At 43.0% G+C, this 16,569-nt stretch overlaps 1 protein-coding gene across 7 annotated transcripts; it reads right to left on the bottom strand.

Annotated features, from left to right (window-relative positions):
- Positions 1–244: 244 nt before the first annotated feature.
- On the bottom strand, positions 245–16,373 carry RtGEF (Rho-type guanine nucleotide exchange factor). 7 transcript variants are annotated; one of them, XM_070213179.1, is made up of 9 exons: positions 15,932–16,373; positions 10,612–10,998; positions 10,352–10,552; positions 9,213–9,633; positions 8,920–9,159; positions 5,258–5,690; positions 4,551–4,790; positions 2,555–3,388; positions 245–1,212 (listed from the first exon to the last, which is right to left on the bottom strand). In XM_070213179.1, the coding sequence occupies exons 2-9, from the start codon at positions 10,947–10,949 to the stop codon at positions 1,019–1,021; spliced, it is 2,901 nt and encodes a 966-aa protein (XP_070069280.1). In that variant the 5' UTR covers positions 10,950–10,998; positions 15,932–16,373; the 3' UTR covers positions 245–1,018. The 7 variants fall into 7 exon arrangements, with proteins under 7 accessions (XP_070069280.1, XP_070069288.1, XP_070069283.1 ...); XM_070213164.1 differs by lacking the exons at positions 245–1,212; positions 2,555–3,388 and adding an exon at positions 6,625–8,845 and having other exon boundaries at positions 4,651–4,790; positions 15,932–16,067; positions 16,196–16,373; XM_070213187.1 differs by lacking the exon at positions 2,555–3,388.
- Positions 16,374–16,569: the final 196 nt, after the last annotated feature.

Below are 16,569 nucleotides of genomic sequence, written 5' to 3'. Positions count from 1 at the left end.
GCAGTCCGACATGGGTTTCCTCTTACCAGTCGCACGAAGCAGAGCAGAAAAAAAATCCCCCGGCAATCCGAATTATTCAGCAAAATTGTCAGACAAGCGATAGCGGTTATACATTGTTTTAGACTCGTTAAATCGTTAGGCATTCTTAGGATCCGGAGTGGTTTGCGTTCTGCTTATGTGGGTTCCGATTGCAATCTCGAGGTGCTGCTACTTGAGAATGTAATAACTCAATGAAACCCACTAATTCGTTTACATTTCGTGTATATATTATCCAATAAATGTTCTAGGTATAATACGTAAATACAACTTTTTTTTGAGCGATGTTTCGTACGTTGTTGCGGCTTACTAAAGTATTGGCACATTTTTTCGTAATTTTGCATTATCCATTTTAAATTATCATCCAAACAAAGATCAAAACTGGGTCTATCTATTATCATCATAACTTACACAAGCAGCTTTTAAGAGTTGCATGGCGGCAACGTCATAAAGTAAGATATAAACTAAAGTATATAAAATCTATGCCAGTGCAAAGTGCATGTTGTGCTAAACTTTTACAATGAAGACTAAATCTAGGCATTATAAATAATTATCCTTAGAAACATAAAAACAATATTCTAGTTAGTAATTTCCTTCTCAAGATCGTAAAATTGGTAATGGTAATTAATTTGAATTTTCCATATTAATATGAACTATTGTTTTTAAATTTCCAAGGTTAATAGATCGAACGAAAAAAAGATAGATAGAAGCATCTGCTAATTAATTTTACACGCAATTGGCATATTGTCCATTCACAAATATACATAAACATATATAGTAGTTCGGTAAATACAATCCATATACGATTTATAAAGTCCATTTGTAGATAATTTTTTGGTAATTGACCCACTGCCCCCCGGGAGATGCAAAGTAAAAGTATCTAAAAAAAAGGGATTAAAGCTAAAAGCAGCGGCGGGTATCGTTTCGATGTTTTGGGATCGGGCGAATCCCCTCCAGATTGGGAACCCAATCATTTGCATAGTCAGCACTTGGGGGTGTTGGCCCCGCTGCTCACGCTGCTCGTCTCCAAATGCTGCATCAGCAGCTGCTGGAGATCGGCTCGCAGGGCCCGCTCCTCGTTGATCTGCAGCTTTATCTGGGACATGTCCTGCTGCATCTGCCGGATGGCCGTCCACAATTGGCGCAATGTCGGGGTCATATCCTCGTTTTCAAGGCCTGCTTTTCGTTTTGTGTTTTTTGGTGGAAAAAAGAAAATCGAACAGAATATGTTAGTGTTGTGTGTGAGAGATCGGATGAGGGGATCAGAGTGGATTGATGGCCATGTACAGAATATGACAGTGTACGGGAATAATAATATGTATAGGCGAAAATAATAACTATTAAGCTATTGCTAGGAAAACATAAAAAACACTATGACTAGGGACTCTGCAATTTAATCCAACTACAGGATATCAATATATAAGGTACTCTAAAATTTTAAGGATATATTTCATTTATTTCTATGGTAATTAACAACAAAACACACAACCACACAGGCAAACAAAGGGAGATTCGTCTTGTTTAGGATTTTATTCATTGTTTGATTCGTTGAGTTATCTCTCTTTTTTTTTCATCGACAAATATCAACTTCGTTACAGTACAAACGTATAAACTGGTTAATAGTAGAGTATATAGTAGTTCATTTGGTTAGACAACGTTTTCTTTTGACAAAACACTTAAAAAATAAGTTGGTTTTTCCTTCGGTCAATAATGCACAACAGTTGGTTACTTTGATTTAGTTGCTGAATCTAGCTATGACTAACATTTAAAGCGCACTCTTTGATTTAGTTGCTTGCTGAGCAGGTAACGGACACTTAGATACAAAACTCACTAGGTCGATGTCCTCCAAAAACACACAGATGCAATACGAATTACGAGTATATATAGTAAAAAGTTTAGGCTATGTATTTGCTATGGCAAAATTTTGATCCACTTTCGTTGGGGCAAGTAAAAAAATATAGTTCCTAAAGCATTGGACGGAAATTCTGAACTAAAGTCCATTGAATTTCAAAATAGAACCAGGAGTTGCACTCCAGTGGCAAGCATCTTTTATCAAAACATCGAGTAGCATCTAAACTAGTCTCTTTTTTGCCAAGTCTTTTCACAGATTACATATTAATAATAAGCTAAGTTAGAGGTAAAACAATATATAAGCTAAGCACAAGTTCTAGTTATAGTCGAGATGCAGACACATCAAGGCGCAGCTTAGGACTAAGACAATTATTTGTCCATTCGCTTACAAATTTATACATTTAAATCGCTGGTCTAGAATCTAAGGCTTGTGGCATTGAAAGCTTTGCGCAGCCAGTAAATCAACTAAAAATCAATTAAAGATTTGCACACAGAGCGCATTCAAAGCAAAGCATCTGTATCTGTATTTGTATCTGGAGCTGGAGCAGCGGGATGCGATATGCGGATGCGAGGCGATGCGATGGATGACTGATGAAGGCATGAGGATGCCCCGAAACCCAGACTCAAACATGGTTGATCTTGCGCCACTGTTTCATCACAAAATTACCGCAACACCAGCTGCCCGACTGCCTCTTGCTGCCATCGGCATTCAGTTCCAAGTTCGCCGAGGGTCCTGCTCCATTGCTGCGCAGCAGTTCCCGCTCCACATCGCTGTCATCCGACCGTTCTCCTCCCGCAAGTTGGGGCGTGCTCCTCTGGAGCGTGCTGGTCCGCAAAGCTCCGCCGCAATTCATCAGATAGCCTGCCCCATAGCCGGCATAGCGATGCGAGGTGGAGGTCTCGAAGGATCGATTCAGCCGGCGATCGTAGAGTCCTGGGTGTCCCGTGGGATTAGGCTTCACTATGGTGGTGGTGGTCGGGGATCGCTGGTACGTCTGCTGGGCCACCAACTTGGGCGACGGTTTGTTTTTCCTCGGTAGCAGCGGTGAAGTGCACACATTGTCGTAGCCGGAGCCAAAGCCACTCTTCAGCCGATTCAGCGACTTCCTGGTGGCCCGCTCCTCGGACAGGGCTCTCTGGTAATCCTTGATGGTGGGCGATCCTCCACCTGCTCCCGATAAGGAGTACCTTTGCGCAGGCGTCGCATTCAGCGAGGAAGACACCGAACTGGAGTACAGATTAAAGTTGTTGGGACTCGCCTCGCGCCAAATGAAGGAGGAGTTCAGGCTGCCGGCGGAGTGCTGACGACCTGTTGGCTGCTGGGGATGTTGCTGCTGCTGCAGGTGTTGCTGTTGCAAGAGTTGCTGCTGCTGCTGCTGCTGCTGATTGAGGTAGGGTGAGTTGGCTATGAAAGGCAGCTGTGGATTGGAGGTCGAGAAGGTTTTGCTCGTTTTCAGCTTGCCACCGCGGATGGGCAGACACGGAGTCCAGGGTTGCAAGGCTATATCGATTCGATTCGGGTTCGGGTTGGATTGGAATAAAGAGAGAGAGAAAAATGAAGAGATTTGAAGAAACGGAAACGGAAACGAAGTACCAACAACGAGGGAAGAACCAAAAGCCCAGAAAACAAATTAAAAGGATCACAACGCCAACAAGGAGACAACCACAACAATCAGATGAAGAGGGTGAATAAAGCAGGGATGTGGGATCAACGGATAGAATTTTTCTACAAGGATAAGTACGACATCAAATCAGAGGATAAAAATAAATATACCAGTACCATAACCAGCAGCAAAAGATCATAATACAAATACCAGTTATAGTGACTAGAATCGGGATTGTGGGATGAGTGTGCAAAAATGGTTAACAAAAGATCTCCAACCATGAATTCAACATATATACAGAATGTGCAGCTTAATAATAATGGATAACGATGGATAAATTAGTCGAAATGGGATTGTTTAGGGTCAAGGGAAATGAGAGAAAGGCACAAACGGCGGCAAGAATAAATTAAACTAAACTTTACATAGGTAATGGGGTAACAAAAATAAGATTTATTTAAAGTAAGAAACATAATAATTCCAATTCAATTGTGGTCAGTACAAATAATCATAGAAATACAGAATAGTTGACATTATTTAAAGCAAAAACTTTGGTTTCCTTTCTTCGCACTGCTTAGCACCAATTGCAGAGTTGAGTTTGTGGATCTTAAAACGAAATCAATTGCCAATGGTACAACTAAAAAGTCAATCGTTTCTCTTAAAAGTAATTTGGTAATTGGTTAACAATCTGTAAGCTTAAAGTTAATGTGGTTCAACTAAGCCTATTACAATGTTTTCGGTTAAATTTGGAAAATTCCTCTGGTTTTAGTGCAACGCCTTGTTAGAAATGAATAAAAACATGAGATAATTGAGCAACAAACCGAACAAAATGATAAATGGTTCTTTTAGCGCCTGGACTTTTAGGTGAGTCTGTGTTTCTGTGTGTGTGTGGGAGGATTTTACAGCTGTGTGTTTCGTGTGAGTGTGTGTGGTAAATAAGCAAATTAGCTAAAAATTTTTAGCCTTTTCTTCTTCAGCAAATGATAATTAAAGTTGAGTCGGGAGCACATGAACATCCTTACAGCTAGACGAAGCACATCTGGGATGGCCGGCGCCACTTACCCGAGTGGATGGTGTTCCTGGCGTTGTTCTGGTAGGCGGCACAGTAGGCCTCGAACACCCGGAGCACCAGGGCGTCCTCCTCGAAGGTCGGCTGGTTCTTCCTCCCGCTGCAGTAGCTGGCCAGGGCGTTGCTGGAGCTGCTGCCGCCACCACCGCTGCCACTTCCCGATCCGCTGGAGGCATTTAACAAACTGGGCCGCAAAGGCGGCGTGGGACGCAGGCAGCTGATGGTCCAGTTAGCTGGGAATTAGAGAAAACGGATTAGAAATCTATAAAAGGTACAACATTTAACAACGAAACTTTGGTTTCTAAAGGTCAACAGGTTAGGATATATCTTCATTAATTAGAATAATATTTGTAAATAAAATAGGTACTAATACTATTTTAAAATAAAAAGAACAATTTTCCTAATGCCTATAATATACAACATTTAATAACGAAACTTTAGTTTTAATAGGTCAACAAGTTAAGATTCATCTTCATTAATTAGACTAATATTTGTAAATAAAATACTAATACTATTTTAAAATAAAAAGAGCAATTTTCCTGGTGCCTATAATATACAACATTTAAAAACGAAACTTTTATTTCTAAAGGTCAACAAGTTAAGATACATCTTGATAAATTAGAATAATATTAGTAAATTAAAATACTATTCTTATAGATTAAAAAATGAGAAGAGCAATTTTCCTAATCCTAATCCTCACCCTTTGTGCTTCCTTTCCTTGCGTTTGGCACCCCCATTCCCGCCGCTGCCGCCGCTGCTGCTGCCGCTGCCTGAATTGCTGGACTGGCGTCCATGGATGAGGCCGGGATTGGAGCTGCTATCTTGCTGCTTGGTATCTGGACTGAACTTGATCTGGGGCCGGCTGCCCCCAGATGACTTGGCAGACTTGGTGGTTGTGGTGGATGCAGATGATGTGGTGGAGGCTGAGTGGGCGTGTACTGATTGTAGCTGAGGTGGTGGTTGAACGACTGGCTCCGTTTGTGATGCGACATCGAGTTGGTGGCCGGCGATCCCTGGTGGCTGTTGCTCCCCCCGCCGCTGTTGCTGTTGCCGCTGGGCGGGATGCTGCTGGGCGTGGCCGGCGGACGGCCTCCGGTTGGCAGCAGCAGGCTGTGGCTCGAGGGCGGCGACATCTGCAATGCAAGAGATAAACAGCTAAAGTTAGCATCGGATTTTTCATCAATTTAATTTTAAATCATTAAAAAAGTATCTTAAGTTAGTTTCATGATCGAAGAATATCTAGGTGAACCGCCAACAAGAACAACGTACAACGGCAGGCGGAGGCAGGTCCTTCAGGCAAATCCTGCAGCGAGCAAAGCGCAGCAAGCAAATCGAATCGAATGCGTTTGTTTGGTTTCTGATTTGGAATTTTCATTCACATTTCGAATTTGTGTGTTGCTGAGCGTTAGATAAATGTTTTGTAATTCGTTTAGCTTTTGGACGGATGAAGTATCAACTCAATCATAGAATTAATGAGTGGTGGAGTCGAGGGAGGAATAATTGAGATCTTATTCATTAATTTAGATTTCAAATATAAAAAGTTTCAATATTTTAAGTTCTCTTTGCATCTTAAAGACTTTGAATATGGCCATAAATATATGTTATACTAGCTTATAGCTTTAAACATTTTTCAAATCTACGTTGTGTTTAGTTTGGAAAACTTAGAACTCTTTAAATAATACATTTTTATAGAAAAAAACACTAAAAATTATTTTAAAAAAAAATTCTTTTAAATATTTACAACTTATTCAGTCTATTAATCTTTATATCTCTGATCCATTATTATCGAGTAATGAGCAACTAATGAACTCGCATTGGGTTAGTCAAATGATGAGGAAGCATTCTGTGGATGCGAATGGTGACTTATTTTTTTTGGACGTGCTGCATTTGGCCAAATGGTTTGCATTAGGGTTCTTGAGTATGAGGAACATGAGAGAGCAAAACGAATTTACAAAACAATTAAACGGAACACGTGCACGGAACAAACGCCGCCGGCCAGGAGTAAGGGATTCCATTCGGTAGAAGCCCTCGGTTCACCTGGCCGGCGATCCATTTCGGTTTGCTTGCCTTCTTCGGCGCCGGAAGCAATGCGGCCCGTGCAAATGGGACAGTCGATGGTCGAGGAGGAGTCGTGGGTGGAGGCGATCATGCCCTCGTCCTCGCTGCACAGCGGGCAGCTCGAGGATGAAGTGGTGGTGGTCGTGTTGGTGGTGCTGGTGGCACTGCCGTTGTAGTAATCCGCGCAGTTTTGGCACACCGAGCAGTACAGGGCGCCCTCGCTGTAACCGCTGGCTCCCAGCGAGCAGAAGCAGCTGGAGCACACCGACCCCGAGTCCTTTGAATCCTTCGAGGGCAGGCTTTTGTTGTAGGCGTGCGCTATGCCGCGCACCACCTCCGGCGGCAGGCGCTCCTTCTTCCACCAGTGCGCATACATTCCCGAGCGGAAGGTGGCCTGAGGTCCTCCCAGTCGATCCGTGGAACTCGAGCTAAATAGGAGATCATTGGACGGCACATTCCTAGTAGTCTCGTCCATGCTCGAGCTGGAGGGCAGGAAAATACTCCTCGTGTTCACTTGCACTTGAGCGGAACTAATGCAGTTGGATTCTTCTTTGCGGTTGGTCGGTGTGGTGGGCTCATCAGGCTCATCGACCACATCCTGGGTGGCCTCTGGCGTGAGGAACTTCTCCCTGAACATGCCACACACATCGAACCTCTCGGGCTCCACATTATCGAGCATATCCTGGCCGGCGGCCTCCAGGGGAAAGTAGGATTCCGGATTGGGAGGATCCGGGGAAGTGATAGTGCAACTGCCCGCCATTCCGCTGTCGCTCGATCGCGGACTGGGACACTGGGAGCTCTCACAGCAGCGGCATTTGGTGTCCAGGTGGAGATCGGGGTCCCTGCGAGGCGGTGGTGGTGGAGGCGGCTGCCGATTGGACATCTGCAGGAACTGATAGCTGATGCAGCGTCTAATGGAATCCCTACTTTTCGGAGGAGCTGGATTGCGCTTTCTAGAGGAGGCATCGATGCAGAGCTCCGTGGTGGAACTACTTCTTGTGGCGGAATTAGCATCTATCTTGAGATTTCCCGTCGAGGGACTGTCGCTCTTGTGGGAAACTCGCTCCCGCTGCAACTCAAGGGGTTCCTTCAAAGCCTCTTCATAGTTGTAGAGCAGCTCCGCCTGCAATTTATCCGGAGCAGTGCGACAGGCAGCGGGCAGATCCATGGAACTGGAGTGCAACTCCTCCTCCTGCTCGGCATCCACACTCTGCTTTTGCATCTCCTGGCGATCCCGCCAAGTGGGCACATAGACCTCAGTGTTTTTGCTCTGATTAAAGCGATTGCCCACAAATATGGTGGGCATACTGTGACGTTCGGTTGGAGAAGCTGGCAGTGGAGTGGGTTGCTCCTCGGCTCCTCCACTCGACTCCCGGCTGAGATCATCGGGCAAACTGGCCAGGTTCTCGCAGGCGGTGAAGGCCCCGCCCAGCCTGCCTGCATACATGGAGCTGGCATCAGAGCTCTGTTGTTGCAGGGAGAATGCCCCTTTTGGCTCCTCTTCCACGCAGCTGGTTATGCTGCCGCCAATTCCCAGCTCCAAAGTTGCCGTGGAAGTGTGCACACTGGAATTCCTAGTCGTAGACTTGCGAGCCAAAGCTCTCAGAGCCCTGGAACCTATAACCAGCGACTCCTTCTTCAGCTCGTTTTGTGCCAGCACCTCATCCGTGTCCACCGAATCCAACTTGATGAGATTAATCGAGGAACAGTGCCGCCTGACAGAAGTGCCATGGTCCACAAAAGTGCCCGTGGAATTGCACATGGAATCGTTGCGCCTGTTCTGGTAGAACTGCACATACTCAAACGGATCCGAGTCGCAGGAATGCAAGAAATCATCCTCGAAGTCATCGTCGTAGCTCTCCGAGTCCGTGGGCAGTTCGATGGCATCCTGCCGCTCCAGCTCCGACTGCCCCGACTCCTGGTTGGCATTGAGATCCTTCAGCTTGGCCGCCGCCTTGTGGCAGCGCTTCTTGCGCAACGCAATCCTCTTGAGATCGATGCTCTGGCGAGCCTGCGGATAGAGCAGCATCTTCACAATGGCACTCCTCAGTCCGCCGCCCTTCACGAGCCTCGCAAAGTGGGCACTGAGATTGGCGTACGGCGCCGTGGGCGGGTAATTGCTGGGCGGCAGCGTCAGCCGCAGCGGACGCACATGACAGGGTGGACCGGAGTAGTAGGCACAGAGCGAGAAACGCGTGCAGTAGCCCCGCGAATCCAAGTGTTGACTCAGCTGCTCACAGTTCAAAGAGTGTCGCCAAAACGAAACGATAATAAGGGTAAATAAGATGGGAGTGCACTACTTACATGGGCCGCGTTTAGGTGTCCCAGCGAGGAGTTGCTCAGGTTGCTCAGCTGCCGCTTGATGCCCATCGGCAGGCTGGGATTGTTGGCATTCAGCAGCTCCACCCACTTGTTGGCCTCGTTCGGTCCCTGGCAGACGGCCACAATGCGATCGATCAGCGGACTGCTGATCTCGAAGGCGTTCTTAATGGCATCCGTGTCCTCCAGGCGATTCACAATGATCCCGGTCAGCGGTAGTTTACCCTATGTTAACAGAGATTATTAAATAAAGTATTTAATAATATTTTATCTCCCACCTCATAGATGAACGCACTCATCCGCTGACTGACGCTGAGGAAGAGCAATGTCTGGGGGAAGAGCACAAAGTAGCGATCGCGATGATCCGCTCCCACAGCCACGCTGCCCATGTGAATGATGTCGCCGAGGGTGCTCAGCTCCTGGCCCTGCCATCCGCGCACCGGGCCCGTGAGCACCTGCAGCTCCAGCTCCTTTTGCCGCCGGGTGGCCGAGCAGGTGGCCGCTATGTCCTTGTACACGGCCACACTGCGCTGGGTGTCGCCACGATCCGGATGGCTACTCTCCATGTGCCGCTCCAGTTCCTGCAGCATGGCGGAGTACTTGTCCAGGCGGCGGAAGGGCTTCGACAGGCCCGTGGTGAGCACGAGAAGTCCCGGGGTGGCCGCGCCCTGGCGTTCCATATACTTCTCCAACTCGTCCCTGTTGGGTTAGAAAAATAATTATTAATTATTACATTTATTTATTTAATATACAATACAAAATTTAATGGAAAGAATGGCACTGGAAACTAAAGTCCTTCGGCCGAATAATTATTAAATAATAAATATATAAAGAACGTTTATAATAATTATTAAATATTACATCTAATCGTTTTTTATATGATGAATTATTCTATATTTAAAAGTTACCGTAACTGTTATAAGTTTTATCACAAAAATAACATTTTAACAGTAATTTTCAGATTTGTAAAGTAAAACTTAAAGAATTTTTTAGCTTTATAATAAAAGTTGACAAATAACTGTTATTCTTCGTGATCAAAAATAAAACTCAAACTTTATTTATGATGATTTTGTGGGTAAAATAAATTTAAAAAAAATATAGGTATACAATATTCGCAGTTGTATTTTTTTAAAGATTTTTAGTAAGTTATATAAAACACGGTTAGCATGTTTTTTTAAATTATTTCATTTTTTCAAAAATGTCAAGGGAATAGCTGTTATACAAAAAAATCAACAAATAACAGTTATAATAATTAATGTGATTTTTTAAAGATTTTTTTGTCAATCCATTCTGGGTGGAATTTGCTACTGACCGTTTTTTAGAGGTCGAATTTTATATTAGTTTAGAAATATAATTAAATATATTAATTATTCTATATTTAAGCTGTCTTATTCTACGAATCTCCTCGTAGACTCACTTGTACTTGTCCAATATAACGATGGCCTTGGGATGGGCAGCGCAGTAGGCCTGGTGGACCTTCTTCATTAAGGGGGCACTGGTGAGGAATAGTTTTCCCACTCGATCGTTGCACTCCTCGATCTGGATGAGCAGATCCTCGTGCGTGCGCACGATCTCCACAAAGTTGCACATCAGCTGGGCGTACTCATCCTGGCTGAGACTGTAAAATAAAGACCGATTTAGTTAGAAATTCAATGCACATAATAGATAACAACTTACATTTGCGTCTGTTGCATGGGCTCCAGGAAATTCTCGAGCAGACCCTGCAGCTCGGCCACATGGGCTCGCTCCGAGTCGAGCAGATCCTTCAGAACCACCGAGCGGTACTCCTGGATCTCCTCCGGCGGCCTGATGGTCTCCGCCAGCGGCAGCTGCACCTTGCACTCGTTGACATAGTTGCTGGGGAACCAGCCAGTCTTCTCGTTCAGCGTTCCCTCCCACCAGCCGCCGTCCTCGCGCTGGGTGACCGTGATGACATCGCCCCTCTGGAAGCACAGCTCGTCGTTGTTGCTGCCCGAGAAGGAGTACTCCGCCTTCACCACCAGTGGCTGCTCCATTGTCGGCCTCTGTTCAAGGCTGCTCCAGATCCGCACTAGATTGCTTTAACTGAAACGAGGCAACGGGGTTTTGAACTTGAAATATCAACCAGGCAATTTGCTCAATGGAATACAGCATATGTGAACATATCTCTCTATCTCTCTATATATAGTTTATACACAGCACCTACGCATTATTGCAGCGATCGCTTGGAATTCCTCTTTTCTAGCAAAGCAATAATTATTATGGCCCCAGGAAAAGAAAACATTTTCAAAACATCTGTCGAGAAACGCGTGCGCAAGTTTCTTGACACTTTTCCGGCGACTCCCCTCCGGCTTTTCCGCTTTTCTAACCCAGCGGCAAGTGTCTGGAAAACTCGTGGCCAAGGTCACACACAAGCTGCGAAAAGCCATTAAAAAAATTGGGTAAAAATCACTCAGTTATTGCGAAAATCTCGCTTAGGGCTATGAAAACATTTTGAAAATCCGGACAGGCCAACATATAAATCATAAACAACGACCGTGTCTTGTTCGAAATTTGAAAATATTTACGAGCCAGTTTTTTAATGGGCTGTTCGAACAATTCTTTAAGAGATCAACATTTGATTCCAACACATTGCAAAGCGATTAATGTTTATGGTAATTGCTGAAATGGGCTGGGCCTTTATAATTCCGAAGGCAAGTGCAGTCGGTCCATGAAATCAGTCATCTATAAAAAGAAGCAAATTTGCAAAAACATTTTCCGAATATCTCGTGTACTGCGACATTGGAAAATGAAAATACCTACTACACACTATAAATTCTCAATGTTCCATGGGCCAGTGAAATAATCTATTGTATGTGCGACAACTTGTAAATGGTCATAAAATATGAACGTCATTTAGAAGTGAGTCATCTATAAAAGTCGATAGACCACTTTTGGAATTATTTGGAAAAAGTCGGAACTTCTATGTTTCTTATGAATATTAAATAATTTATAATAACTATATAATGATAACTCTGCAAGTAAAGGGTAAAATAATATGGATCTACTATATATAGATAGATTAATCACATTTTTGCGCCATTGCCGCAATGAGTAAACGCAAAAATATGAATAGCATGTTTTTATTTTGCCCAATATTTTTGTTCTCCGCTGGGATACTAAAAATAAAAAACGGATGAAAATACACATCTTGGCGACCAGCAAAAGTCCCATATGGCAGACGGGAAAGTGGCTAAAAATTAGTGGCTCTTCCGAATAGTTTTCTCCAATACTTTACGGCTCCCAAGAGATTTTCAAGATTAATCTAATGATTTTCCTGGGAATTTAGAACGAGAATATTTCCCTGAGGCAAGGTCACGTTTTGGTTGCACACACGCATGAAAATGCCTTTAAATTGTCGCTTTCTCGCCTAACCACTCAGACACTCGAGTGTATATGTACCCGATAGAGTCTACTATATAGACGGATGATATATACTTTTTCAACAATAAATTGTTGTACGAAATTTTGCCGTTTTCCGCCGTTTCTGCTGCTTTCAGACGTTGCACCGCACGCGTTCATTGCTTCAGCGAAACTGGCGAGAAAAGCGGAAAATACAGAACGACTGGCGACAAATGGCAGCCGAATTTTCCACGGCTACCGAAAGTGCCACTCTCCTCCTCGTCATTTTCATTTTCTCACTGTCTCGGCGGGATCGTGAGAGAATCGAATATATATTCACATATATGTATATACTTTTCAAGCGAACACATCGCATATTTTCACGAAAAATCAACAGAGATGTGACAAAAAAATATGGATCCGGGGACAACCTTTTCATCTGCGTTTCCAAAATGGGGACTTCGGGGGATCGTGCCTGTATCTTAATTGTATTTCATTGAGAAATAAGCGACAGCAGCATTCCTCGACATGCTGCTTATCTTTTGTGTTTTGAAAAATCCCATAAAAATTTTTGTGCCAAAATATATGCGGAATACTTATTGAATGCGAAATCGTCCATGTTTGCGGGTTCGGTCATCAATTGGGAACTTCTGCATATAAGAAGTAGGTCTTGGTCAGACCACTTTGTGAATTATTTGTGAGAATTTCACCTGTTCCGTTCAGTTTCCTGTTCGAATAAATATGGTTTACGCCCGTGATTCATATGACATGTCCATGGAATGTGGTTTCTGTCATAAACTGGGGAGAATAAACAATCTTGAAACTCGCGATACAGATGTTGTCATTTAGGAAATAATTTGGCATTATGGTTTTATAGGGATTATGGATTTATGGCTGTGAATTTGGAAAAGGTATTTTAGAACTAAATTATAGTTTAAAAGCAAAAAACATTATAGATGGAAACAAGAAATAGATCATAGGACACACAGAAAAAACCACCTTATAAAAATATTATAACTAATTAAAAAAATTTTAAAATATATTATATATATAATATAATAAATACTTTAAAGAACACACAGAAAAGAAACACCTTATAAAAATATTAATAGATTGAAAAAGTATTTTAAAATATTTTATTTTCAAAGCTGTTTTCAACAGAATTTTTATCAAAATATGCTTCATAAATACAATGCAAAAACCTAGCCAAATCTATGCCATTTCCCCTCCGTATCGCTTAACCCTGAAATCACTTTAAGTCCATGGCCGGCAACAATCAAATTTCCGTAGGTGGTGGTGCTCCAAATGAGGCAGCCGGAGGTCAGATGTGCAGATGCATAAATGCAGATACAGAGATGCACAAATGCAGATATGTTCATGTACGTACACACCCCATTGAAGCGCTCACAAGCCAAATTTTAATTAATTCATTAAACTGGCACATGGCGCCGCGCAGAGCAGCAGTGCAACCTCAGATGCAGATACAGATACAGATTCAGATACATATGCACTAAGCCCACGCTCTCTAAAAATATGTCATCTCTTGGTTATTAACGATCTGTCGCCAAAGGCAGAAATCAAATGGATGTCCTACCTCTTCCGGAAATGCGCAATTTGACGAAGAAATCGTCGCAGGGGAAAACCTCAAATCGCCGAATGTTTATTTTCGTGGGGCGACCGAGAACATAAACAAAATTTAAAAACCATCGAGAGATGTGAGGAAAGCGAGTGGCGGTGCTTTTGTTTTGCTTGGCAAAAGTCAGGGGCAAAGACAAACAAAGCCAGCCAAAGACAAACCAAATTTATGCAGTTCTATCTTGCGACGACCGGATCCGGATCGCCATCCCTACACTCAAAAAAAAATTTTAGAAAATCGCCTATGGATTTGCTTTACTGGCGATTTTTTTCTATATTTCTGGAATATTTCTTGAATTTAATGAATTTTGATTAATTGGAAGAAAATTTTCTTTACCAGTAGAAAATTTTTTTATTTTAAAGAAAAAAATCGCCAGTGAAGCAAATCCATAGGCGATTTTCTAAAATTCAGGGCGATTCATTTTCTGAGTGTACCAGCGCCTCAACCGAAACTGCACTCAATCGGGGCCCCTTCAATGTGTCAATACCGAGATTTACAGGCTGCACAGCCACCGCCACTCGAGATGCATTTCCCTCGGCTATATAGACATAATATAATTTGATTGCTCGGCCGTATTTATAGATACTTCGTGGCGGAGGAAGTCATCGGCTGATGTGGGCGGGCGCACAGAAGAGGTGAGCGAGTGGGAGTTCCTATAACTCGAGGGGATCGGATCCATAGTTCTCGTATTGCCAACACACCGAAAACGAGGTCAGCTGCGGAAATATGAAGAAATGCGGTTCTTTAGCAAAGTTTGTTTTGGGAAAATACGTACCAGAGATATTTCTGAAACGCTTTCATTAGAGCGCAAAAATCACAATAATAAGGCAGAATGAGCAAAGTGGTTAGTGCAGGTAGATGCGAATAGGTTTTACCCTAGAAAATAAACTAGGGGTTTTTTTAATTTGTTTTAAAAATATCTATAGAGATTTAAATATTAAATATCTCATTTTTAGATTCTAGATATTGATTTTGAAGCTGTTATTGAACTCTATACTATTTCTCTAAGCCGAAACCAAGTGAATAATGAAAGAAATGAATCTGCATTCGGGTTGGCCACCGCCTTTCATGGGAAATTCTCTTGGCAGCGGTTCAAAATTGTTCGGGTAATGATGCTTGTTGGTTCTGGGGATTCAATGGGGAAATTCGGGGCTTGGAGGCATGTGGCAGGGTCCGAAACGTGCCTCCTTCTACATCCGGCAGTGCACTTTCTTTTCACAACGAAAGCTAACAAACAAACACTTTTCGGGAGGAACGGGAATTGCTATTGACCCATTGGATTATGCAGCCGGGCGACTTTTTGGAGACGGCGCATAGGAAACTTCCCCAGCAAACCGGCAACAAATTACATTTGCAACAGGAGCTGCAAGTTGGAAAAAAAATACGTCTTGAAAGTACAGGAGAACTTCTACAAAAGTTACAAGAATCATTATCAAGACGTAAGCTGTCTTATTTTCTTTTAAACTAAATATTTGTATGCAGTAAAAACATAACTAATTATTATAATAAATATTGCGATTATGCATAAATCAAGGAAAATCATTTTGTAAGATGATAAACCAAAAATTGTTGTATTTCAATGGGCTATAACATTATGCCTATTTTGTCACCAAAAAAAAGTAATTGCACCTGAGGAAAATTTGTTAATAGTTAAAAAATGGTATTAAGTGTGATCTTGGTTATCCTGTTGATGGAACCGAAAAACTTGGAGATATGACTGAATAGCAAATACTACATTTTTAAAGTGATTTCTTCTGAGATGAAGATGGATTTTTTAGATCACATTAGATCTAGTATTCTATAGGGAGGTTGCACTGTAGCTGCCTGCTTGGGGATGTCTATAGATGCCTCTACTTGGATGACGCATCGCAGGGCGGTGGGGTTAATTTTCCGATGCCACTGAACCTTTGGCCAGACGAATAGTTATGGAAAACCTGACTCATTTCCATTTGCCAGCCAAGCTGTCTGAAAAGTTTATGTTTTATTATTCTTTTGGCTCACCTTCAGCTGAGTTTCGTTTCAACAAACATTTGTTGCTCCGTTTGTTGTTGTTCCTTCTTCGTTCGTTGAGCAAAAATAGATTGGTGAGTAATAGTAGATGTTCCCTGAGTTTCGTTGCCTCCGCGAAAGTTGCACCCTTATTATCAATATACACAATTGGTTATATACCAAAAAGAGCACGCTTTTCACAATTTATGGCCCGATTTTCGGATTTTCTGGCCAATGCAACGGATATTTCACTGCAATTTCGAAGCACTTGTTTACCTTAGCGCCGATTTCGTGTCGTTTGGGGTCAACCGCTTGAAGCGCCCTTCTGGTTCACCAGGTGCACTTAATTAAGCACTGTACGCAACACTCTTTTTCCCATGGCAAACATAAATAAAACACAGCGCACGACCAAAATAGAAACCTAGAAAACCAGGGCTAGAGGTGGAGAAACATCGATAGAAACATCGATGCATCGATGTTTTACAATTTTTTAAGGCATTTTTCCACTATGCGGTTTTTTCAGTATTTTTGTGTATTTTCGATTGGCAACGCGATAGGCGGACGTGAGGTGTTTCCATTGGCAAACGCGTCTGAAAACAGCTGTTGTGCTATTGTCATTTGCGAGCTGAAGTAAACAATGGATTTAATTA

This window comes from Drosophila takahashii, chromosome 2L, assembly GCF_030179915.1.
Source record: "Drosophila takahashii strain IR98-3 E-12201 chromosome 2L, DtakHiC1v2, whole genome shotgun sequence".
In the NCBI taxonomy this organism is placed as follows: Eukaryota; Metazoa; Arthropoda; class Insecta; order Diptera; family Drosophilidae; genus Drosophila; species Drosophila takahashii.
This window is presented reverse-complemented; position numbering and strand designations above follow the sequence as displayed.

Excerpts from the sequence above, each read along its gene's own strand:
- RtGEF (XM_070213163.1), bottom strand. The coding sequence starts at position 10,949 with ATGGAGCAGCCACTGGTGGTGAAGGCGGAGTACTCCTTCTCGGGCAGC. Across the intron at positions 10,553-10,611 it reads CCCATGCAACAGACGCAAAT|TCTCAGCCAGGATGAGTACG; the intron begins GTAAGTTGTTAT and ends TTTATTTTACAG. Across the intron at positions 9,634-10,351 it reads GTTATATTGGACAAGTACAA|GGACGAGTTGGAGAAGTATA; the intron begins GTGAGTCTACGA and ends CTAACCCAACAG.